Source organism: Maniola jurtina, chromosome 5 (assembly GCF_905333055.1).
Source record: "Maniola jurtina chromosome 5, ilManJurt1.1, whole genome shotgun sequence".
Lineage (NCBI taxonomy): Eukaryota > Metazoa > Arthropoda > Insecta > Lepidoptera > Nymphalidae > Maniola > Maniola jurtina.
Genome location: NC_060033.1, coordinates 11,649,682 through 11,676,456, shown reverse-complemented (window position 1 = coordinate 11,676,456; position 26,775 = coordinate 11,649,682). Strand labels below are relative to the sequence as shown.

The window sequence follows — 26,775 nt, the reverse complement described above, 5'->3', positions numbered from 1 at the left end:
TACGGTGAAAGATCTCTAAACTATTCGTGTCAATACGCCATACGCAATAAAAAAACAAAATTATCGTCTGCCTTGATGGGACGCTGTCGCGTAGTAAACATTTGCGCTCGCGCTTGCAGATACTTGCACATAAATAGACTGGGTTTTAGGTAATCATACTTTTTTATGGGAGGGAATTAAAATTGGACTAGCTGATGCCCGCGACTTCGTTCGCGTGGATGTAGGTTTTTTAAAACCCTGTGGGAACTCTTTGGTTTTCCGGGATGAAAAGTAACCTATGGCTAATCCAGGGTATAAATTATCTCCATACTGAATTTCAGCCCAATCCGTCCAGTAGTTTTTGCGTGAAAGAGTAACAAACATACACAAACTTTTGCCTTTATAATAATATTACTGTGATTTCATGTCTCGTAATTTTTATGTCTCAGAAAATTAAAGGGGTAATATTTAATATATTTAACTGCTTGCCCGTAAATTGTAAAAAAAAATTAAGATTGTCGTCAAGTCAATATACAGCATCGAATCACGTAAGCTGTAAAAAAGGAACACGAAAAAAAAAAAAAGTAAATTACCGAACAAGCCCAATCGTTGTTTCTATATTGAAGAATTAAAAAAAAAACATTAATATAACAAAATGGGTGTAACAAGTGCATTCAGCGGATGATGTCACTTTTTATTCTAAAAATGGCCACCGAAGGGCAACCAAATTTCAATTACAACAGCATTCCATTCACGGGCTTGTCCCTGCGTTGTCATGCAAATTGTTTGGATCTAGATATTAAGTTATTTAAATGATAATCATGTTATTAACCGACTTCGAAAAATCTTTTTTTTTAATACTCCTTTATCCTAGATCGCGTACCGGTAAATCGTTATGTTTGTAATTTAGATCTATTATTAATGATAAGAAAATGAGCGAGCTTATTTTAAAGGTGTGAGATGAACATTATCATGATCAACTCATCGCTCGGCTCAATACTGTCTCTTCTCAAAAAGAGAAGGAGGTGGCCATAGTCTACCATGCTAGCCAGGTGCGAATTGGCAGACTTCACACACCTTTGAACTTTATGTAGAACTCAGCCTTGCAGATTTTATCACGACGTTTTCCTTCACCGTTAAAGCAGGTAATATTTAATTGCTTAGAACGCACATAACTCCGAAAAGGTAGCCATTTGTGCCCGGGATCGAACCCCGAACCCCTCGAATGGCAGGCCAACGTCTTAACCATTAGGCTATCACGGCTTTTTGTGATAGCTACTGGCAGAAGTCTTCATGAATTTACAGTGCAAGTATTTTATAAAAGCTCTTATAAGGTAAATTTTTACGAGTCTTACATAAATGGCCATGCTCATTAATTTGCCAGTTGAAACAACTCTACAGCCTAAAAATGACTGTGATCGAATTTCCACATTTTCAACGGCATTCCACGCTGGTCCGTACAGTCGCGTAGCCCCTTGTCATGCAAATTGTTACATAAAACGCAATACTTACCGAACCGCATGCCGTACGTATTTGGAACCAGTACGCTTAGTACAGGCACGGGCAGTAATATTGCACATCAAAAGAGATTCCTACTTCATAGAGCGTCGTCTATGTCACTCATACCTATGTAACGTTGCGTCGGTCTCAACGACAGAGACAACGCTCTACAAAACCGTTATTTCTTTGTAAAGTTCGATGTGCAATATTTTCTATCGGATACTTAACGAGGTTTTACATCTCACCAAGGTTGATAGTATTTGAGGGTCGATAAGGTCAGAGTAAAATGGACCTAAACACGATTTAAACACTTGTAAAAGTTTACTTCAATAAAAATATATTCTATTCTATTTCAAAGTCGAAAATTCAGTAATTAGGTACCACCGACTTTAACTTAGCAAAGTTTTCGCTCAGCTCGCCTAGGGCTGTAATAGATGTTGGGATAAACCTGAGTTTTAAAACAAGACAGTTAAGTTCCATTTTACTAATACGCTTAAGTGTTTCGATGCTCGAATTCTATCAACGTTGGTGAGATGTAAAATCTTATACTAAGCCTACAGTGTCCAACTCGAGTATTCAGTAATCAGAATCGAATATTTAGATTGAATCGAATTCTGGTACAGATCCAATTCCTGGACTGTAGAGGTTATGATTAAATTGTAGTACGATTTCTGTGGTAGTACGCCTACTTATTTAATACATACTTAATACTTAATAACCGATTTAAATGTTTAGCTTAAACTAAATATTACTAAATGCGCTAATAATAATGAAGTGGGCTCAGATCGCATATAAGTTTGGTATAGCAAAGATAATATTTAGCTATTCATTCTTACTCGTCAAAATAATAGAATTATTTATCTACCTATGTATATATGTATGTTCCCACAATCCATGCTGTTTAAAAATGTTATCAAACCATGATATATGCTATAAAATCATGGCATTAAGCATGTAATTAATAAAAAATAATTATACAATATAGTTTTAATTATAACATGTTGTATTATATTTCTTGAAAATGGTTGCGCCGGAAGATAGAATTTATATTATGTAAAAAATCGAAATTATAGCATAAAAATACTCATTACTCTCCTTCTACCAGAAGAGACGAACAAAATAAGTAATATGTACTGACATAAAAACAAGTTTCAATATTCTTTACACTCAAGTGGAAAACTCTACTGCAAAACTTGTACACTACAGGGATTTTCTAGTCACCGGTGATAACAAAAGATGGGAGAGCAACAAAAGGAACAAATAGACAAACCGTTTTTAAATTTCCCAGCTTTCGAAATTAAACTTCAAACGAAATCGACGTCACAAAAGCAAATAGGCGAACGCAGGTTTTACGCTTATTGGAGAGCATTTTTTGAACGACTATTCTTTTCAATATCAGGTGAGAATTACTTAAGCTCATTTTCCGTTCTAACAAAGGATTCTTTGGCAGTTCCGGAACGTCCATCTTGTTTATTACACAGTCCTCTAACGAGTCCTTAATGAGTCCGCTTGTCCTCTTGTCCTTTGAGATTTGTTAATTATGCTCGTGCAAAATTCCGTTAAGCTTGTTTGAATAATTTGCTTTAATTGCTTTAAATTAAATGAGGGCGTTCCTTCCTAAAATTTGGCTCTAACGGTTCATCTACTCGTAATTGTACTTAAAATATATGTCGAAATTAATTATTTTTACGTTTTGAATAACTTTTTACTATAAATAATATTTCATCAAAATAGCTTCAAGAAAAATTGTATTACATGCAAAATATCCCAAATGTTGGTGGTTGGATGTTCAAAAATACATAGACAACACAGAACAAAAAACTACATTGATTCCTATTCATCATTTACCATATTATGTAAAGTTTACATGTAAACCATCCATTACCACCACTAGTAGGTACATGAGACCTTAGTATAATATATCTTCAAGTAATTTTCTTTGTCGTTAACTTAAAGTATTTTTTTGTTATAAATAAAAACGCCTCCATGCAATTCTTTTGCGAATTAACTATCCCGAGTTCCCTTGAGCTCATTAAAATAATTCGCTTCTCAAACAATGTTTTGATATAATTCCTTTGGACTTGGAGCGGCTATGACAGGATGTTGGATCAGATTTAATTTAATGATAAGCATGTAATAACATGCACTTTAACGAAAAAATATTTTCTGTATTACCTCAGTTTTCTTAAAATGAGTAGGTAACTGTACAAAAAGGTTCAAATATATTTTACTTGGCTTTCCAAAAACTGCTCGTTCTTGCTTTTTTTTATGATTTAGTATCTAAATACAATTTAGATATATATGATTATGATGGAATTTCGACAATACGCCAAATAGACCACTAACGCTCATTTCGTAAGGTGTGTCCGTTATTTATCTTCTCTGCTATAAAATTTATGGCTTACCTAGCATAGTGAATACTTCACTGTAGATCTCTTACTAGATGCGGCAGTCGGCACAGACATACATTCGTGTGGTCCCAACTCTAATTAGTGAACCGATAACATCCTAATAACATTAGAGCTGGCAATAAGAGAATCGGTGGCCAGAAACGGAGCTAACGAGCTGAACAACAGTTTTATCGAGCAGTAAATCTGGTGGCTGGCCCGCAAACGATACAATCTACCACAATTGTGTCGCCTTCTATTCCCACGTGAAGCCGTCGCCCAGTACTTTGGCGATCATATCAAGCATGAGTATTATGTGCCGTTCCGAGCTCGTACCAGGAGACAGGCTTGGTGCGAAATATAAATATGATTTTGGTATTTTCGTCTGGGTTATATGAAAAAGGTTACTCGTAGGTACAGTTTGTTGTTGATCATCCTATTCACTAGCATAAAAACGTGCAGTAGTCAAATTAAATAGTTAATACTAGTAACTAGTTCAATAATAATTAATGGACATAAAAATCGGCGATGTTTAATCGTTATGGCTGATTAAAAAAAATTGGAAAGCAAGTTAAAATTTAATTTTTTCGACAATTTTTATTTCGAATATCCACTTAACAGAGCTCTCTCCGTCACTTACTCCATACAATCGTAGTTCCCATTTCATTTGAATATTAAGCAACCAAAGTCCATGAAATTTTGCAGACATAGTCTAGAAACTAATATCTGTGTCTGTGGTGTTTTAGATTTTTCTAAAAATATGTAGTTTTAAAATTACAGGGGCTCAAAGATTTGTATTTTTCTTTAAAAAAAGGCCCAACTTTGTGCTCGTTTTTCTAGACAACGAAGCAATTTAATGAAATTTGGAAAAACCACAGACCTAGAAAATTTAATGAATATTAAGTAGTAAAAAAATTATCGTTATATATTTTATATTGTTATAATTATGTGGGAACTACGAAAACCAGAAATTACACCCAGAAATCTTGAAAATTTCGTGCTGTCTCGATTTGTGCAAGCGGGGTGGTGAAGTGCGGGGGACGACACGTGAAACTGACAGAAACGGACAGTCTAAACACACGGGCCACATTTAGACTGCACCCGACTCCAAACTTGTCGATAGGTCTAACTAAATACATTTCAACTTGCGTTAGACGTATGCGTTACCTACTCAGACGTTGCCTGTAGATAAAAATATGTCTCATGTTTGCTGGCAATAGCGCATGCATCAAACCCTGCAAGTTGCAACTCTCTTGCAACCTATTCCTCACGCAATACGCACAGCTTTAATACTATAATTTTTGACAATGTATACTATTATGTAATGCCATATCACAGGTCACTCTCTGATTTATTGCTAACAATTTACTTCCAAATGCAAAGAAATCTAAGTGTGTTGAATTCACACTGCCCAATACCAGGACCTTAAATGACATAAATTCATTGATAAATAATCATATGTTGAAAATAAAGGAGAACCCCGTGTTTCTCGGTATAATGTTAGATGCAAAGCTTCTATGGAACACCCACATATCAACACTTGATGGTAAACTCAGCTCTGCTGCTTACACTGTTAGAAAAATTCGACAGGTACTGACGTGGAAACTGCAAAAATTGTATATTTTGCCTATTTTCACTGTATTATGTCTTACGGACTCTTGCTATGAGATAAAGCGGTAGATATTGAGAAAAAAATGTATTACAGAAAAGGACAGGACGTGCAATTTATAATTTAAAACCGCGCGCTGCCATACAATAAAAATATAAGGAAATAAGTACCTTATCTATTATCTTATAGTAGCTTCTAAATATATTTACAACTAGCTAATGCCCGCAGCTTCGCTCGCGTGGATTTAGGTTTTTAAAAATCCCGATCCTTTCATTTCCCAGAACAAAAGTTGCCTCTCCGTAATAGCCCGTCCCCGGGATGCAACTTGTTTCTGTATCACGTAAGAATATTTAAACGGATTATCCTTTTCAAATCCCGAGGGATCACCAGGATTTAGGAATGCAATTTCTTACAGCATCAGGGTTGAGGTCAACGACAAAGTGTTTACTTGGTATAGATACCTTCAATATCAATTAATAATCGACACTTTTTAAATCCCATTAGCTTTAGTAGTCAGGTCCCCTGCAACATCAGGATTGAGGAGTTGGAATCCAAATTTTTTATTGAACAATGTCGCAAACTTTCTTTATCGATTAAAAAAACTACCCAAAATTACGCAGTTAGGTTACCTGCCAAATTTCATGGTTTTGAGTCAACGGGAAGTACCCTAGAGGTTTTCTTGACACACACGACAGACAGAGAGATAGACAACAAAGTGATCCTATAAGAGTTCCGTTTTTCATTTTGAGGTACGAAACCCTAGAAAACGTAGGAACGGCATTCCGAACCAGTGGTAAATTTTTCTGACCATCCAAAAACACTTTGAAGTTTACCTAAAAGTTTACAGGAATAAAAATTTATCATTGTATTCCATTCCATTTCATTCTATTCCATTCTGTTCAAAGATAAATAGATAATAAAAATATTTGTCACCGAAACAATAATTTACGATACATCGACCAATATCAATTTTACTGATGACAATCTGACTATTACCAAAGTGAACGACTACTATAATATCTATTATATACGACTAACATAATATGTATTATAAATTGTGTGCCGTTTGCATTCTCACTAGGTTCTCATTAAGTTTGTTTTATTTGGTTAAACTTTCTGGCATTTATATTGTTATGACGTTTAATTGGCAAACAGTCTGTTTATTGGCTGAAACTCAAAAATTCAGCCAATCACAACAAAGAAAATATTGTAATAATGATTGATGCAGCTTTCTGTAATTGAAAACAAAATATTTGACATTAACTTGAATGTGACAGTGTTTTCCGAATAGGGTTGCCAGAGGCCCCGTATTTTACTGGTTACCCCGTATGTCAGGATAGAGAAACCGGTAATTATGAAAATAAAATACGGGGCAAATAAAACTAAATATTTTTAGGGTTCCGTAACTCAAAAGCAAAAAGAACTCTTATAGGATCACTTCGTTGTCTATCAGTCTGTCTGTCTTTCCGTCTGTCCGTCTGTCCATCTGTCCTTCTATCCGTCTGTCATGTGTTCATGAACAAATATTAGTATTTTCAATTTTCAAAGTAAGATAACTACATATATCAAGTGGGTTATCATATGAAAGGGCTTTACCTGTTCATTCTAAAACAGATTTTTATTTATTTTTATGCATATTTTTTTTAATGCATAACAGTTTTTGATTTCTCGTGTAAAATGTAAAAAAAAAATACCCGAATCGGAACCCTCGGTGCGTGAGTCTGACTCGCACTTGGCTGGCGAAACCGAACACTGACGTTATGTCCAGTAGAAAGAATATTTTCCTTTTGCGGCAATGCGTAGCCGAAACCCACTCGATATTGATCATGGTCGTAGCCAAGGCGGCGGGGCTTGGTTTGAGGATGTTAGCCTTTTTTTATACAAGTTAGCCCGTGACTTTAATCTTTTCTAGTGGTAAGTGATGATGCAGTCTAATTTCTTGGCCGTTAGGGCCATACTAACCATATAACTAGCCATGACCGAAGCCTCCCACCAGACCAGAAATTTAGAAATGGCGACTGCGCCTGGGAAGCCGTCAAAAACCTAAGCCTAAAATAATACTTACACTATTTCTTGCATTTGCTTACCAATTTTTTTTTGGAAATATATCAAACATTTCGCGCTCACTTCACTCGCGCTTTGAATTTGTATTACTTGGTGTAAGCCCCGCAATTTCGTTTGCATGAATTTAGAGTTTTAAAAATTCCGGGATGGGGGATTTTCCGGGCTAAAAAGTTTATGTCTGGGATGCAAGTTACCTCTGAATAGTAAGTACCAAAATTTTGGTAAAGAAGATGGGCCGTGAAAGGGTAACAAATAGATAGGCAAATAGATATACTGTCGTATTTGTAATATTAGTATGGATAGGGAGCTTTAAAAATAAAATCTTGCTATGGCTAAACTCGTTTCCCTTTCACTTTAATTCTTTCTGTAATTGAACCAAAAACACTTACGCTCACTGCGCTCGCGCTTTTTTATTGTTGTATTTTATCTCACTGTCAAATTGAAAGGCGAAATTCCACTAACCAGGTAATTAGCCCATAAAGTTGAGCGAATGTTATTTTCCTCATGACAGGATTCAGTTCCGGCCCTGATAAAACCTCTCCCGAAATCGATTTCTGGCTACGGCCATAGTATTGATACTGTGAAGGTGGAATTACAAGTTAAATGTAAATTTAAGTTAAAATGCAAAGATTGTATGCATGAAATGTATAACATTTTGCTTTACAAAACTAGAGTTTTTAAAAGCTATTTAAATAAATAAATCTTTTATTTAAAATCACATTGCAAACACAGTTCACCAATCAAGACACGGCAACATACAGAGAAAAAATACAAAACTTACAAATAAACTGAAATATCTAAATAGGCTTTCCATGCATTTCAGAGAGAACCACCGCCTATTTCTTCAAATACTTCAAATTTTTAAATTTCTTCAAATCTAAACCCCGTATTTTTGATGGTGGTAGCCTGTAAATCAAAAAGAGGCAGGTGGCAACCCTACTTGCCACATGACATTACAGAATGAAAAATTGTTTTCATTACTCGGTAAGCCTACTGCCATAGTTTCACAGAAAGTGTGACGGTAGTTGTGACCTCTGATTGGTCGACTCTCTTTCACTATTTGCTAAAATTGATGATTGCAACAACATTTTTTTCTTTTTGTAATCAAAAACAGAACACGGACGTCATACAGGTTGACTAATTGCAATCATTTCTGACCGGCTAACATTGTTCCGCTAGTGGCTCAAACTCACTGTCGCAGCAAGAACATGGTAAATTCAGCCAATCACAGCAATTAGAATTGGTTATCACAAATGCACCGATCTAGGAACCGAGAATACACGAACCAGGGCAGATAGAGATGAGAACAATAATATCATACGTAGGAAATCGACGGGGGATCGTTGACAATGATCCTCTTAATAATACAATAACACTTGACAAAACTCCCGGAATTTTATCATGACAAAGGAAGTTAATATAAAAGAAAACAAATGATTGAACATAACACGGTGGGGCATTATGTAGATTATATTTCTGAACAGGAAATGATTTATTAAGGGTACAAGCCGCCGGGACGTTAACAAAGCTTTCAGTATAATAACGCAGTAATGTCGGAATATAATAATTTTCCATTTCTTCTTGTGCCTTGAAAGCTAAAAGCGTTGTTCACGCCAGTTGATCGGCTATTGTTTTATACTTGATTTTACTGTACCCTACGCTTCATATTTTATTTCTCACTCAGGTTAATTTCACTACTTTCAGAATGGGCTTATGACCATTTTATGTATAATTAATTAAAGGATTAAAATGAACTAATATCTAATAAGAACAAAATCGTTTAGTCTTAAGAGTTGAAATCATAAGAGTCGATTCGATTGCGGAAAGATGTTAGACCTTATTTCGTGATTAATGAAAGGCGCTACAACCCTCAGAAAAGAGGAGTACGACGGAGACTCAGGGGAATCTGCTTATATGATTTGAAATTTGGAATAGCAAGAGATGTATCTGGTGTAAAATAAAATATAATTAGTGATAATTTTATTTATTATCATTTACAATTTGTAAGTTTTATTAAAATTAGTTCCCTTATCTTTTTTGAAAAATGGCTTAATGTTTGGACCTAATGTTTAATTTCGCTAAGATGATGTCAAGGAAGATTATGGATCATTATAATAAACGTAATTCCGTCACTATTAAACCACAGACACCGAAGAGGTGAATAAACCTCAGCCACGAGGGAACGTCTATCTCCTTGATTAATCCCGTCACAATATGTTCGCGCAACTTTATTAATATGATAAAGTAGATACCGCCGCCTCCACTGACTTCCGCGTTTTAGAAATGGTTTTGCCATATTAGATATTGCAGATGATGTTACTACGGACATATTATTATTTACTTCTTCTGACCACAGGTCCTTTACTTTGTTTGACATAAAAGTGTAAATTAAAAATTTATAACACCCCCGACAAATGAAGGTTACATTGACTAGAAAAGAGCTGATAACTTTCAAACGGCTGAACCGATTTTCTTGGATTACAGCTAAGAACACTCTCGATCAAGCCACCTTTCAAACAAAAAAAACTAGACTAAAATCGGTTCATTAGTTTAGGAGCTACGATGCCACAGACAGCAGATACACAGATACACACGTCCAACTTATAACACCCCTGTTTTTGGGTCGGGGGTTAAAAAGATATTTATTACTATAAAAGATATTTATTAACTATAAAACATCTGGAAGATGTTCTCAATCTCTGTACGTGTAAATGTTCTAGTAGGTACGTAGCAATATTACTGCTCTTACATAATCTTGTTTAGCTAGGCCTTACTTGGCTTTGAAACTTTAACGATCATCGTGTCACTTGGCACAATATGCTACCGAGAACATTTTATAGGATACCCATTGCGCGTTGTTGAAACTAGATACAAGCTCTGATAAATTCAGTAAAACGTATTTCATTTCATCGGCTTGAATTGATTGAAAATTTTCTGTTACTTTACTTACGGAAATATCATGTCCAATACAGAAATATTCAGTTCAGGAATTGCGGCGGCTTTAACGACGCGGTTACTACATTTTCCTTTTTCACTGCATTTTATTTAGTTAAAGCCTTGGAGATACAGTAAAATATTTGTGTTACGTAAGGCACTCCTGGCTTTCCAACTTTCCCGGCTGCCAAGTTTTCCGAACGGGTCAGCTGGGGCAACATTAGCTGGCTCGTGACGTGTTCACTTCAAGCGAGGGTGGGTAGATTGCGGTAGTTGCCTCTGCGGTGTGGGTTTTAAGAGTTTCGATTTTGTTCGGCTTCTCAGTTTGCGCCTGAACTTTTGTAGCTCTTGAAGGGTACTTCATTTATATTTCCAGTGTACATTTATGTAATCACAACGTCACAGCATACAATACTATTAATATTTAGCGAACTCCAATTCGTGATAAGATTTTTGGTTTAGAAATTTAAGTTTTAACAACGAACATGTTTTTGTGATTCATACTAAATTCATATTAATAATATTATGAAGGTGGAAGTTAGACTGTTTGTCTGTTAGCTTTTCATCAAAAACCGTTCTTGACCAAACTTGGTACCTGCAGAGATAGCTTGCATCCAGAGGATGGACATAGGATACTTTTTATCCAAAAAAATCATAGAGATCCCACGGGATTATCAAAAAACCTACATCTTCGCCGATGAAGAATGGTATCAGAATCCGATAGTATTACCTATTTTCTTTTACAGTTGACTTCAGATTCGATTCGTAACAGCTCAGAATCGTTTCAGGAAATGAGTTTAAGGGTGTTCCACTCGATGTCGCGAATCGAGTTACCCATTGAGAACACGCCGGTTATCTGAAGAACAGCTCAGATCTTATATTAACTCTTTTGCCGTACCTCGTGAATTTAATATTCGAAATGATATAAGTTTAAAATTTTCTCCGTTTTATTGAGTTTGTGAAACGTTAAGCGATGGCTCGAGAAGTTAGGATGGTGAGTTTCGTAAGTCGAAATACATATCAAAATTGCGGACCCCAGCGACGGAATACGAATCTATACTCTTCTGGCTAAGGCGAACGACTTGAAAAGTTTTTATATGGACATTTTCCAGACGAAATACATATTCAAAAGAGCGGACGTGCCGAGACTTGATTGCATGACTATGGCCCATCTGCAAAAGACTTGGAAAAGTTTATATCCGAATATTTATAATGATAAAAATTGTATGAACCAATGTTGTAGTCTCAAATGAAAGCTTATTGGGTAAAAAAAATCATATCGCTACGGTATCGATGCCAATAAAAGCTAATAACTGGGATGAAGTCCTAAAAGACTTCTTCTTTATTATTCAAAGCGTAGACAATAAAGTCCCTTTCTTTTTGCTCTATAGCTCATTGCAACGGCAAATGAGCACTGCAGCGGTGTCTCTCGAGAAATTAATTCCTTTAGACTGTGAGCGATGTGCTAGCCTTGCTGAGATGGAGTTTACACCACCTTATTTTAGCCTTTCGCCGAGCTTTAATTTACACGACTTATAATAAACCTGCATGCCTGAGAGTTCTCCATATAGTTCTCAAAGGCGTGTGAAGTCTGCCTATCCGCATATTGGTATGCAGCGTGGTAAACTATGGCCAAACCGTTTTCATTCTGAGAGGAGATTCTTGCTAGTAGTGAACTGGCGATGAGTTCATGATGATGATGACAATAGATCCTGATTGAATTGCCTTTATACTTGATGTCTAATTTTTTGATTAATTGATCGAGGCGTTAGTATAAGATAAGAGCTCTGAGGCTATGGCGATGGGTCGGCATCTTTTGCGAAGAGAGAAAGGAAAGATTGCTTGAATTGTGTGGGTCGAAGGACATCTAATCCACCAAAGCCACCAAAGCCACCATTGAGGCAGATCTTAAAAATAGTGGGACAATCGTGGAAACACCTCAAGGCAGTAGCCAAAGACAGGAGAACGTGTGAAACTACTGCTGCAACCCTAAGTACTACGTAGGACTAAGAGGATTCAATCATCATTTTTGATACTCGTATCTTGTTCATTTGAATATTGGTATGACTGTTGATACAGTTCAGTTCAGTTGATCCTTAAATATTATTGAATTTTTAACAAATTTTTTAAATAAAAAATCAACTTACTACTGTATCATCTACTCGTAGTTCCAAGTTTTTACTCCTACATTACATAAATGTAATTAACAAAATGATATCGTTTAACCACACAAATTGCAGCCCGCCCGGAGATGATTAGATAATAACATCCCGATTATGTCAGCAGGGAAGACTATATTTTCTGGATAAAGCATAGACATACGACATTCTAATTTGTTCCCGCGGGACTCCTGGTGCGAAAGGCCAATTTGCTCGGTCGGTGGTAATTTCAACAAATTGCTACCATTGTTCTTCCAGCGTCAATTGCGCCATTTTCAAAAACTTGCTCCGTTCATCTCGTCTAATTTAATGCTTTATTCATTTAAGAACGTTTTATATACCTGCAATCTGCATAGTCTTCTATTTACTGAAATGATTGGGAATTCAAGAAGTTTAGTGGTTTGTATTTTAGTAAATTGCGTAACAAAATTTTAGACGTAGATTTTTTCTATAGTTTTATTTTATGCTGAAATAACTACACTTTAACCGCTGATTTTTAAGAGTCATGTCCTCAATTTTGTTTGTTTTAAATTAGGATACTAATAATTTCAAAATCAGCTAGTTTATAGATTGAATGAATGATATATTTTGCATATTTTCCATGGAATTGCTTCCAAAGTAGTCCGACCAGCCATGTGAAAACTACATTGCCACAATTAAACAAACAAATGTCCGAAAATTTTCAAACAAACTTTTGCTTGTCGCGTGAATTTCGTTTAGTCGTGGGTTGAAAAATTCCACTGAAAAGTTGCCTACAAACATAACGATGAGCCTTTTTAATTCACAACCGAGCGCGGTGCCATTGTTGTCCTTAATTGCACTTTTCATTGCTCTCTTGACTTTTCATCAATCAACAGCAGGATAGTAATTGATAACAATTTCTCTATGAGATGGTCATTATCGCCAGATTGCCATGAACTGGTATTTATGAATGAATGTCTAAGTATAAAAACTTTAATAGTGTCAATTTGTCAGTTATAGCTTTCTTTAGTTTACTTCAAAAGTAAACATGCAGCTTCTTGCTGTAATGCGTAAGAGGCGCACTATACACTTTTCAAAGGCTTATTGAAACACACTTCTATTTCATATTACTTGTTCATTCATGTGTTTCCGTGTGCCAAACATTTTTAGTATGTAACAAATGTTCTCAAATCATATATTTATATGTTATTTATTATCTGCTTCTGTATTATAACTTACGAATATTTCAGTAGCTTCGCACTCTCAGAATGTACCTACTCAAACGAGTATATAAACGAGCTAGTGAATTTTGTATTCACATGAAAAGCGCCTTTGGCTATGATGACCGTATACTCGCTTGAAAGGTTTTAAATCCTGAATTGGAGATATTTCTTGATACTGAAACTTTCCGGCTGTTTCTTTTAACTCGTCTTTCTCCAATAGTTTTCATGTATCAAATACATTGCTTTCCCTTCGCGTTTCGTGTGAGTTATCTACGTCTGTCGGATTATGTTGGTAACAAATGTAGCAGCGTGCCGTATCGCGTTGGCTTTAAGTATATGTTTTATGGTATTAGGGTATTATATATGAAATTACTTTACTTGGTTTACTTTTACTCCCTAAACATTTTTGTTTTGTTATAGCTGTCTTATTAAAATCTGAGCTCGATAACGGTAAAATGACAGCTGCAAGTTCACGATCGCAATCACCTCTGATTGGTTGACGCTCGCTCACTTTTGGCTACAATGCGTTGTTGCAACAAGAATACCACAAATTCAGCCAATCAAAACAATTGAGGTTGTTATAATGATTAACGCAGATTTTCCGCAATAGAACAATTAATGTTACCGCTATACAGAGGCATATTGAAATTTTAAAAAAGAAAAACTTAAAATATTCCTTGAAAATGCAAAGCGATAATCGAACAAAATTTTTGGTTTACATCTTCGAGTGATGCCTCGTTGAACAGGTATTTTAAAATCATGAGGTTTCTCAGTCAATTGGCGAAAAAATCCGTTTACGAAATAATGATCGTCAAATTCATGGAGCAGACTCCAATTTGCAACTAAACTACTACAGAACCCTACCTTATCTCTGACTTCTCTGACACGTGTTTGACCATTTTTTTTTTATGTATAGATTTAGATTAAATTACATTTCTAAATATTTTGACATTTTGATTAAATTTAAACCAGGACACACATACTACCTCGACAAAATTTCATTGAGATATTCGAATAATGAACAAACTTCGTTTGTATGGAGTGCGCTCTGAAAATACTGCTCTTAAAAATTTGCTGTAATTACATCATATCATTTGAAAATCATTTTTTTTAAAAACAACAAATATATCAAAAGTCTAGTATCCGTTGATATAAGTTCTATTAACCTTTTTTTTCGTACTGAAATGTCGTTTTTTCTCTGTGGTAAGTGTTATAGGCATAGGTTTGCGTTGTAGAAATCTTTACATAATTGAAATTTAAATTTCACCGACCATACGACGTCCATTATTCGACGACGTTAAGAATTTTGAGGCACCATTTACAAAAACTTTTAATTCGTCATCGCCTCTTTCAATTGCATTTTCGTAATAATCATCAGTAATTTTATAAAGCGGTCCTTTGGCATTGTGTGAATGCTCGGTTTTTTGTTCCGATTTCATCACCAAGTAATTGTGTTGATATTTTCGATAAAACATTCCCCGCTGCTCTGCGCTCTTTCTTTATTGTCAATACGATTTTATTTCATTGTTCTCGTTTACTCGTACCGTTTCATATTATAGTTACTGTATGATTTTTTCCTAAATTTTTCATTTTAGTAGCTTACCACTAGCTGTTTATAAAAATGCTTTTATTATCACCAAGATTTTCACTTTCGATAACTTATTATTATGTATACTGTTCTATAATACTTATATTGTGTGATATCTTACAAGGCGAGACTATAATTTTGAATCAAAATTGGTATCAAAGTTCTCAGAAATTATGATCAATGCTTTCTATACACAAAAAGCGTATTTCCTACACATGAAGTAAATTCTGAAATATTTTTAATGCATGTTAAAAAACTGCATTCCTCTCAAGAACACAAAAATATTTAGAAATTTTATTAATAAAGTTAAAAATGCTTCGAAAACATTTAATTAGCAGTTGTCAATTGCATTTTCATAATAGTGATGAGTGATTTTTAAATACGGGCCATTGTCATAGTGTGAATACATTGCATCACCGCATACCTACTCGTAATAATTGTGTTGTTGACATTTCCAATAAAACAAACCATGGCATATTGTTAGTTTTCATTGTTGATTTGCTTGTATTCTATTGTTTTAGGGCGATTCAATGTTTGATTTTCCTGCAAGTTTGTATTACAATGGAAATGGCTTAAATTCCATAGCTGTTGGATTGTTTCGCTTCCATGTCTCCCTTGAAAAATTTTATTCGTTTAGTTTTGTGTTCTACTTCAATGAAATAAAGCCCTGGAGCATTTTATTCTGTTTTATCTCTTGGTTGAACTCGAGCAATTACGTCCGAACCTGGATGTAATGGCTGTCAGGAACCGCCGACATGTCATTCTAAGGCAGACGAGATGCATTTGAATTGCTAAACAGGAGTTAATGGCTTTAGCTGGCTACAGTGTCTTGATAGTAAGAATGGCCTGAGAGCACATAAGCCCGGTAATTTTATATCAACGTTTATTTTATTTTCATAAATTCACCATCAACTATAATGCAAATTGGTTGTAGCAATTATTTGTTGTAGTATTATCATCATCATTACACCAGCCTGTGTTTCGTTTATTGTTAGACAATGGAGAAAGTCCAGCCGTTTCCAATAACAAAAAAATCTTCGAAAAATTCCAGCGGGATCTTTAAAATACTTTAATCCACTTTCGATATGATTCGGTGTATTTTTTTTTTTGGATTTTACCGAGAGAAAATGATGACGGAGGAGAAGTACTTTTGGCATTTTGTGGTCTATTGACAATATTTACAAACTCAAACCAAACAGTCGCTGTTCTATGTGTAGAATATCTACCATTGGACTGTACGTGCACCGACCATGATGCGATCTTATGTGGTACCTATAGATTTCTCTGCTTGAATGAGTAATGTGGACCATTCATTACCCAGCGCCTAGATAGCTAGCACACATGGTGAACGGACATGTTCGGATCGACGTGCGATCAATGGATAAGTTTGAACTAGTTGATATACAAAGTAAGTAGGACAGGAGATGCACACAGCATAATCCATTGTTGAGTAAACCGCTACAAAATCGTTATTATAAATAACGAGATGTGCAATGTTAAATGTGTTAATCGGTGGAACGTGAAAACAGATTGTAGGATAATCTAAAAATTGTTGAAAACATTCGCCAATGTACATGAGTGATAGTTTCAGCTTTTATCGATAGTAGCAATATGAGTATTAGATCAAAATTTAACGTGAGTCACAGTTGTCTTAAGATGTCCAGTGTCCACCGATTCAGAGGTTCCAAGGCCGGTCGAAGAAGTGTAAAAGCAGATGCACCCGCCAAACAGTCTGGAGGGAAGAGACTGTGCAAAGTAGTTAACGATTTAGCGGAAGATGGATAAGAAGCAAGGAGAATAATATTAGTGGATAAAACTAGAGTTGACACTAATCCGTCGATTTGCTTTATAATCCTAAAATCGTTCGCTAGAATTCCTGTTCATTTTCCGATTGACAATGTCGAAACAGTAAATCAAAGAAAGTTTAATCAAGAAATAAAGAAAGTTTTCAAAGTAAAGCACTAGTGACTGAAAAATAATTGGAATATCCTCTTATAGAAGTTATTTTATAACGGTAACCTCTCAAAAGGTCCTTGCTACGGTAAGCTTAGCTAGAACGCAAAGAAAATCCTAAAGTTACATTGTGAAAAGCAGAAGCAAAATAACGACCTCGTTTCATGGCACATATCGGATTGCTTCACTCGAGGTAGCGGGTAATTAAAACCCAATTTTCTTCGTCTTTAACGTGGAAAGATAGGTACTTCGTTTGTTGTGGTTGTTATCACAATGATATTAAGATATTTCCGTGTGATCTTCTAAGAAGGTACCTAACTTTTGTTTTTGATATGAATTTTGAAACTTTCATTAAAGATTGTAAATGAAGTAAAACGAAATATTATTTATTGTAGTGCCACTTATGATATTTCAAGACTACCATCGGTTCAGAAAGCAGATTCTACTGGGAAATCACTACCGGGTGTGCGGGGCGTCCCCACTCGATTGCCATGTCGACCTGTCGCATCGTAGCAAACATGATCGTTCGCATAAAATTTATCTTTATGCGAACGATCATTACGTTACCAGAAGAGTGACATTACAGTAGAGAGCAATAACAAAATGATGAGTTGTATAAATTGGCTATCTCGTTATCAGTGGCTTTGGTCGGGTCGCCATCTAATATCGATTTGTCCGTCGCACGACTCGGCGGGGAAGTTGAATGCAGAGAAAAATTGGCGTTAATTAATGGTCTACCGTTTCGTAATTAGCTTTCAAACAATTTTGATATCGGTGGCTACGTACGAGCTATTTAATTTATCCAACAGAACTACATAAATACATAATAATTTTGGAATGTTTGTTTTATTACTGACTAGATGATGTCCGCGATTTCGTTCGCGCGGATTTAGATTTCATAATTCCGCAGGAATTCATACATTTTCGGCAGCCTATCCGTCTACGGGATTTCTGTACCAAACGTCTAATTTGGTTTAGTGGGTTTAACGGATGAGTCGTGAAAAGGTAACAGACAGAGAGGCAGATAGACACATTTTCCCATTTATAGAGTAGGGTATGGGTATCAACTCAATGGCACCCTGACAAATCCATACTAATATTATAAATGCGAAAGTGTGTCTGTCTGTCTGTCTGTCTATCTGTCTGTCTGTCTGCTACGTTTTCACGGCCCAACCGCTGAACCGATTTTGATGAAATTTGGTACAGACATGGGCTACATCCCGGGGAAGGACATAGGCTACTTTTTATCCCGGAAAATCAAAGAGTTCCTGTGGGATTTAAAAAACCGAAATCCAGGCGGGCGAAGCCGCGGGCATCCTCTAGTCTTCTATAAAGGAAATCAATGGACCAGAGAAATAGTCGTCCACAAAATTCATTTTTAAAAAGATGTGTTCGGAAAACGACCAGAAAATTACGCGTAATACTAAATCTCATTTAAATTAAATTATTATGATGTCTTTATGTGTGTATTTAAATGGATACCAGACATCTCTTACAACTTTGAAAATATATTTAGGTAGGTATAGTACGCGACAGGTCGAGATGGCAATTGGGGTGGAAACACCCGCACATCCCCCGCGCTAACCCGGTGCGGGATAGTGCGGATGATGTGGGGGTGCGCGGGGCGTACCCCCGCCTTATACCCCGATTGCCATCTCAACCTGTCGCGTACTATACCTACATGCTGAAATACAATGAGGGCAGGTGAAATTACGAGTGTATTTCATGTCGAGTTTTTATAATGACGTAGCGGTTAAGGGGAACGTATAGGCTTTACGAAACAAAAACTGCCGGCCTTTTATAATCATAATGCCGTGGCAGTCAACAGATCCACCTTTCTGCTTCGAAACTAAGTAGGTCACCGCTCACATGCAGAAGTAGTTTACGTCACAACGCTAATATTTGAATAGATGTGATTAACATAGAGAACAGTGTATACTGTAAGGCCTTTCATCGTGTTTATGAAGGTTTACAATGATTTCAAACCTAAACTTACGGACTTAGTATGTACCTAGACTTACTATTTAGTAGTAAGGTTCCTTTTATATTCCATTATAAACGAAATCCTTCTTTTTTTAAAGGGATTTTACTATTTCTTTTGAGATGTATTTGAATAATTCATATAAAATAGAGACTTGCAAATATTTTAAACTTTAGAAAATGAAGAAAATTAAACAGAAAAAAACAGGAACCTAAAGCATCTAAAAGACCCTTTCCAGTGACTTTTGATCATGAAAAAGAAAGAAAGTGTGTATCAGTACTTACTTAATAGTAGAACAATAATATAATCACCGTTACAAAAAATTGATAAATTATACACGGATTCTGGACAATTCTATGGCCTTGTGACATTTCACTTTAAGGACCACAAAAGTTAATGTAACGGTTCCTTAACAAGTAACGATTTTATAGCGAGTATTTAGCCCAAAGTTCAATGCACCCTAATTACTAGACAGACAGCGGGTCTTGTTTACATCGACTCACGTTAATGGGGTCGAATAGTCGTTAATTAATGCGAGCAGTTGATTGGCTGCAAATTAAAGGGACGTCGCAAACGTCACTCTCAATGAGCTTTCTTTTGGTCTTTTACCAATAGCATAATAGTGCTAACGCTTTAATTAAGATTGGTCTTTGTTGCGGTGGGCGACCACAATGTGGTCACACCAAATGGAAATGATCGATGAATTTTATCATTTCAGTAAAATCGTTAAAGAATAGTAGGCCTGATGCAGAAGTGTCCGCAGTGGCAACCTCTTTTTTTCTCATTGTTATAAATATTTTTATTCTACTACAAGATCTCCTTTAATTAAGACCTCTCTCCCTTTCTCTTTCTATCCGCACCGTACTCGTCATTACTAAATCCGTGATCCTTTTCCATTATTTATATTATGGTAGGAGCTTTCTTAGAATACGAATGCGGTGAATTGTGACTCCTGGCGCGATACCCAAGAAAGACGCAGATTTTGCAGGTTTTGCAGTTTTTGATCTGTATTTAAAATTTAGTTTCCTTCAAGTGTATTATTTACGCGTGACCTTATATTCACTACATTAAGTAATCTAAACTGTAGATTCATAAATCAGTTAATCATCCAGGAAATCCTTTTGACCGTATCATCCACGCCCATCTCGTCATGGGATGATTTACTGACTAGACTTGTTTAATTTACCGTAGGATGTAGGCTGTCAAAGCAATTTGTGATATTGGCTGAGATGAGTGCTTAAACTATTGTCACATCAAGATTGATGCTGGACTCTAACTAATTCATTTTACTATTATAACAATAATTCACTTTCAAAGTTCGCTTCCTCTTTGTGAATCCATTCTAATATTATAAATGCGAAAGTGTGTGTGTCTGTCTGTCTGCTAGATTCTCATGGCTCATCCGTTTAACCGATTGACGGGTACAGAGATAACTTGCATTTCGGGGAAGGACATAGGCTACTTTTTGTCCTGAAAAACCACAGAATGTATAAAAACCTAAATCCACGCCGATGAAATCGCCAGAATCGTTTATTTAGTCCAGATATAGTTTACCTCCCGGAGACGGATAGCGGTTACTTTTATCCCGGAAAGTCAATAAGTTCCCATGAGGTTTTTACAAAAACGAAAGTTTGCGGACGGAGCATCTTCTTTAGAGTTAAAGCAAGAAAAATCTTCCCTGCTCCTTCAAGTTTGGAAAAGCAAACAAGTTTTATGGGTCCGACTTTGTCATTCTAAGTTTAATGGGATTAAATGCTTTCATTGACTTTATAACTGCTATAATTTGGGTATTTGATAACATTGATGCTTTGTTTTCATAATTTTCGTTAAAAATGCTATAAAAGCTTTTCAATAAAGTTATCAAGTGTGAGTCATTAATCTTTTTGCTTATTTGCAATAAACTGCATAGTTGTAAAAAGCTTCTAATATCAATATAACTGGAGTGTTTCAACTCTTTTCATTATCATAAGCTACCGTCAGTCAAGTCACGAGATCGCGTGGTAAAGGGTAATATTTTGCACGTCTGCACTTGCTTATGTTTGATCTATTATTTCAGTTTTAGCTATTGTTATTGTACAAGGTCTATATACTTTAGAAAAAGACATGCGATGTGTTTATCCATATCTGTAATTAGATTTAACTAAATACTACATTCATCAATAACTTTACACAGTTATACCTACAACAACATCATATAAACGTATGTTTGTATTAATGATTTCTGTTATATTATGTCTGTCATCCAACTTGCTTTCTGCTCATGCGCCATATTCGTTGTTAAAATAGTTAGTTGAATTTAATTTTGCGGCACTGGTTGAACGCACACCGATTTCGGTGTCTTCACGTTTATAACTTTGTCAGTTAGACAGACCATCTGAATAAGCTGATATCATAATCGTCAAGGTTAAGAATTAAATAAAGTGGCATACTTCTTGTAAGCTAGTTCTCTTATACCAGGTAAGAACTCAATGGTTAACCTGTCAAAAAAATAAAATCGTCAAGCTCGTGGTATTAGTTTGACTGACACTCGTTCTATACCCAAAATAATAGCGTGTCCATCGGCCATGTGCAATGATGGATTAGTGGTTTAGAAAAAAAAACTTTATTCCACGAGTAACGAAAATTATACTTTATTGAATCTATAGTCAATCAACACCAGTGATCGCGTGAGAATGTTAATATTTTCCTACTTTGCACTTGTATCAGCTATTCCTTCAACTATAACAATTGTTGGAACACCGCCAATACAGAAACTTTGCTTTTATTGTCAGTTCTCTCTCGCAGTTACGCTGGTCTAATTGCCTCGATTTGGGGTAGTTTATGACCTCACCGGGTTCATTTTATCAGCATAATTTGCATTTAAAATTATTATTACAATGGCGATATTAATTCATCGTAACGTATGTTACTATATATTTTTATCTGTATCCTCGACTTTGTTGCAATGTACAAAGTTTCGTTAACATTTGTATTGATCAAATAATTTAAATGTTCGAGTTTACTTTGTATGGTTTCAAATTACGAGTATATGTAGTAATTCAAGTTTTTAGTTTGCGTGGTTATGGGTAATAATTTAAAAGTCTACTTCCTCGAGTAGGTATATCTATTTTTTCAACTAAAAATTATTTTGGTTCTACTTTATTTTGATTTTAATTTACTAGATTTTGCAAGATTTGGGATATAGCATTTCATCTCCAATTTTTTTTCAAATCTCAAGATTTAAAAATGCAAGAAGGTTGGCAATACCACTTTACGAATATGAATTTCCTGATATTTTGTATACATCGATGATTTCTCCAGCTAATTAATATTTGGGACACAGCCAGTATAAAATATAGGCAAGATCTTTTTATCGTTCACTCTTTGCAATTATAGTAGGTCTAATGATCAAAATAGTAATTTATGGGCTGTATGTTTTCATTTCGAATTTTTTAAAGAGTAGTTACCATAAAAAGTTACTTTAGCTTTTGAGTTTTCATAAGGCTAAATACGTAGATGATGAGCTTTACCGAATATGTCTTTTTCCAGTTTTTTGGTTTCATTCGTGTTCTTCCAATTTTTCCTATTTCTTCCATGTCAGACTAGTCTGGTGCTTACTGATCGTAGACAGATAGACGGGTTGCCAAAACACACAAAGAGAAATGATAAAACATGTTACTTACACTATCGAATTGGTTTAAAGTAAGTTGAGATTTAAAGGTAAAGAAGTTTCGGCATCCAGTTCCATAGCATATGAATGGCGGCTAGTAAATATACCTATATTTATAGGAAGCTAATTTGTTAAGAAAGCCACTTCTGAAAGAATTAAAAGTATCGGCACTACGAGTATGTCATCATTCTGGAACCTACATTTTAAAGTAAGATTGTGTAACAGCTTCGGTATAAAGTTTTAAACTCTGCATTAAACGTTAACTTCGAAAATTTCGTACATAAATTCAGTCTGCAATATGACTCGATGTGTCTAGCAGAATAAATTTGTTTTCGCCTGCCTTGCGCGGCTTGATTTTATTAAGATTTGCAAATTCGTGTGTTTCGTGACTGGTGTTTAAAATGTTGTGCATTTTGAGCGCTCAAAGTTAGGGCTATGTTGTAAGCTGTCGGTATCATTGGTATTCCAATCTGTGATAAAGTCTTGTCATAAATCATTATTGCACGCTTTGAGTTTTTTAAGCTTATTCTCATTTCTCATATTCTATGCACTATTAGCACAAAATTTGACACTGATATTGTCAGAGTGAACAAGAGTGAGGGAACTCACGGTATAATCCTGAATCGACGATATTATGTCAAATATTAAGCTATGGTGACGTGAAATCAAAGAAAAATAGGGCTACTATAGAGCTACCTGCGTCAAATGTCAACATTTGATGCCTGCCAGTGAAGTCGAAGCCTCGACGTTTTGTTAGAAGTTCCCTAAATGTCGTGAACTGTGACGATGTGATCGCAATCCTTTCCAATTAGCTGACAGTTTATTGTAGCTATCCGCATTTGCCTGTTATGTTTTGTTATGACTCTTGACCTTTTAAGAAGATGTCAATGAGGTATTATCTATCTATCTTTTAGGAATACTCACTAATCACTAGGTATAAATTCAACCAGCGAAGATAGCTCTTGATGATGAAAATCAAAATTTCTGTTTTAGGGAAGCTGTTGTATTCCTCTACGCACTACTTGCCTCAGACTAAGATATCAAACTTGCACCTACATGTCTAATGAATATTCATGTCTAATGTAGGATGTTTAATACATGATGCAGTTTCATACGCGTATGCATTCATAAACAAAACGTTCAAGTATGCAGCCAAAAGATACAATGAGTTATTACCATAATCGAGAGACACCTATTGTTGTAGTGTGAAAAGAATTATCATTGTCTCATTATTCTTTAACTGCGTATTCTTTAAATAACTTCACCGCCTACACTTATAAATAAATAAAGATTTTATTAAAGTGGTTTTTCCTGAACCTACTTCTATTGGAAGTGTTAGTCTGGTCAATTTACCGTAAATCGAATTTAGAGTTACATTTACATATATTCCCTGCTTTATTAGTCTTTTCCTGTAACGAACATTGATATGTATTTTTTGGTCAAGACAAAGGCTTAGAAAGAAGTAAATCGTTGTTATGAGAATACTAGCTTTTGCTCAGCTTCGAATGTGGGAAATTCAGATTCGGGTTAAGCCATATTTCAGGTTCTTCATCACCAGTTTTGACCTGTGTGAATTTTGATTTAGTTATATTATGCAAATTGGGTTATTATGATGCAGGATAGGGCCCCGTTGGCATCCTTTGGGTACGGAACTCTAAAAAGGCTTTTACTACATTTCATCCTGTAAAGGTCCGATAGCAAACTATCTTCATATAGATACATACCATACGCCAGCAGGTGAGTTGCCTTTTGTACCACCTACCATGTGTAGCCCGTGTAACTGTTGTGGCGGCCTGGCGGGTCATTGTTTCGTGTGGTTGGTATTCGCGACGCGACAGGTGGCGCGCGTGACGCCCGCCTTCCGCCGCGTGCGCCTGCGCATATTTGGGATACTGAATGCACGACTCGGTAAATGTATCGCATATTAGTATAATTATTTATTAGATATGCTTACTGATGCGTATAATAATATTGTTAATTCATTAGTAGTCAAATTTTGTCCTCGACCTCGCTTCCTGATAGATAATAAATACATGAGTACCCCTAAAGAAGAGCAGCCTTTATGAAACATGTAACTATCCACTAAATTGCTAAGTCTTCGAACTGACAAGTCACACTGAAAAAAGAAAAAAGAAATGTCCCAGACTTCGCTCGCTTGAATGGGTTAATTAATGCCTCTTAATTGGTTCATGCAGTGGTTTTGGTATGATATGATGACAAACAAATAAACTGCCAAACTATGACAAAAATATTAGTAGAGATTTAACTTAACCATATGTGATCCTGTTGCTTGATTATATTATTTAGTGATACAACTGGTGAAACAAAGTAAGTTAGGTAATGTTTATAAAACTTAATCCGTACTTCATTCTTTCGTGGTTTTACGCGGTAAACTAACGTTCTACTTCATAAAAAGAAACTAACATTCTCCTTCATAAAAAGCGTGCATAAAAAAACTCATTGTGGACGTTGATAAATAAATTGTACCTATATTATGAAAATGTCAATGTACTACTGTTGGTTATCACTTATCAGTCCGGTTTATGCCCACTGTAATATACATACAAAAGTGTTTGCATTGTGGAGACATCAGTGCGTGGGCGGTCACACGAGGCAACCCGATAATTTAGGTTCTTTTTCTACGTGGCAGCCCTTATTTGAAGCATGTTTGATGCGGCCAGTCCAAGCGGATATTTCACGTCACGAACTCTTGTATAGTGAACGTCGTTACTGTCGCTGGTAGTTGCATTTCGGTTTTGTTCTTCATTTTTTTTATCGCTACCGGAAGTACATTCCATCGCCGGATGCGGCAGATGCTCGAAAAATTTAATTTTAATATCGTTATCTGGCAATTTATTATCAAAGTGCCCGGTCATAATTTATTGCAGCTGAAAATTGTGGACGTCGAATTATCTTCGCGCGCTCGTCATTTTCGGGTCTGGTGTCTTGTGAAATTGCTTATTACAAGTGTGGAAACATGAGTTGTTTTACGAAAAGTCCAATTATTTAACAAAAACAAATGATGTTTTAGTAAATTTGATTAATTTTCTTCCAGAAGAATCCAACGAAGTGAGTCTGCCAAAAGCTCGAAATAAAAACTGAACTGTGATCGCCTCCTGGCGTTAAAATCATGGTGAAGTGAACTAAAAGTGCTTTGCCACGAACTGGGTAACCCGTAAGCCTTAAATTGAACGAAAATCACCTTAAAGGACCAAAAAATTTTATAACTGTTTTATTAGTGTACGAACGCCTTAATTTTTTACCGATTAGTGTTTAGGTAATTATAGTGGTGCGATTTTTGTACTCGAAATGCCGTGTCAAGTGATTCGTAGGGAGTGACTCGAAGAGGTTTTGGATTTCGTGAGGAGCTGAGTTTGCACTATGGAGCGCTGCGACGGATTCCTGGTGTTTCGGAAGCCGGTCTATAGGGTGTTCCAGTATTTAGAAACGTAAGTATTCCCTATACTGTTCCCTGTACTGTACTGTACTGTATAGGAACTTAGAGAAAACTGATTATAAACACTTCGCTACTCGAAGTCGGTTACTCTGGTCTTTATACGGATCTCCTTATTTATAATTTAATCATGTAAAGAAAGACCTCCATCGCCCCATGTATCCTACTAATGTGATAAATGCGAAAGTGTGTTACTAAGAAAGACCAAGAGCTATGCAATCACTTATACTGAAGAAATCATTTCATATGGTAGGGGCTTGCACAGCTGTTGATTTGCATGGTTGCTTGTTTTTTTTTTTACAAAGTGGCCGCCATGAATATTAAAAAAAGTTGT

At 35.7% G+C, this 26,775-nt stretch overlaps 1 protein-coding gene across 4 annotated transcripts in view; it reads left to right on the top strand.

Annotated features, from left to right (window-relative positions):
• The window catches only part of LOC123865147 (focal adhesion kinase 1), a 176,093-nt gene that overhangs the window by 21,922 nt on the left and 127,396 nt on the right, over positions 1 to 26,775 (top strand). For 2 of the 4 annotated variants that reach the window (XM_045905998.1, XM_045905999.1), the window contains exon 2: positions 26,043 to 26,436. The exons of 1 other annotated variant lie outside the window; for it this stretch is intronic. In XM_045905998.1, the coding sequence (XP_045761954.1) occupies positions 26,369 to 26,436 (68 nt within the window). In that variant the 5' untranslated portion in view covers positions 26,043 to 26,368. The remainder of the gene's footprint in view (positions 1 to 26,042; positions 26,437 to 26,775) is intronic. One more of the 4 variants, XM_045906000.1, reaches the window with a different exon arrangement.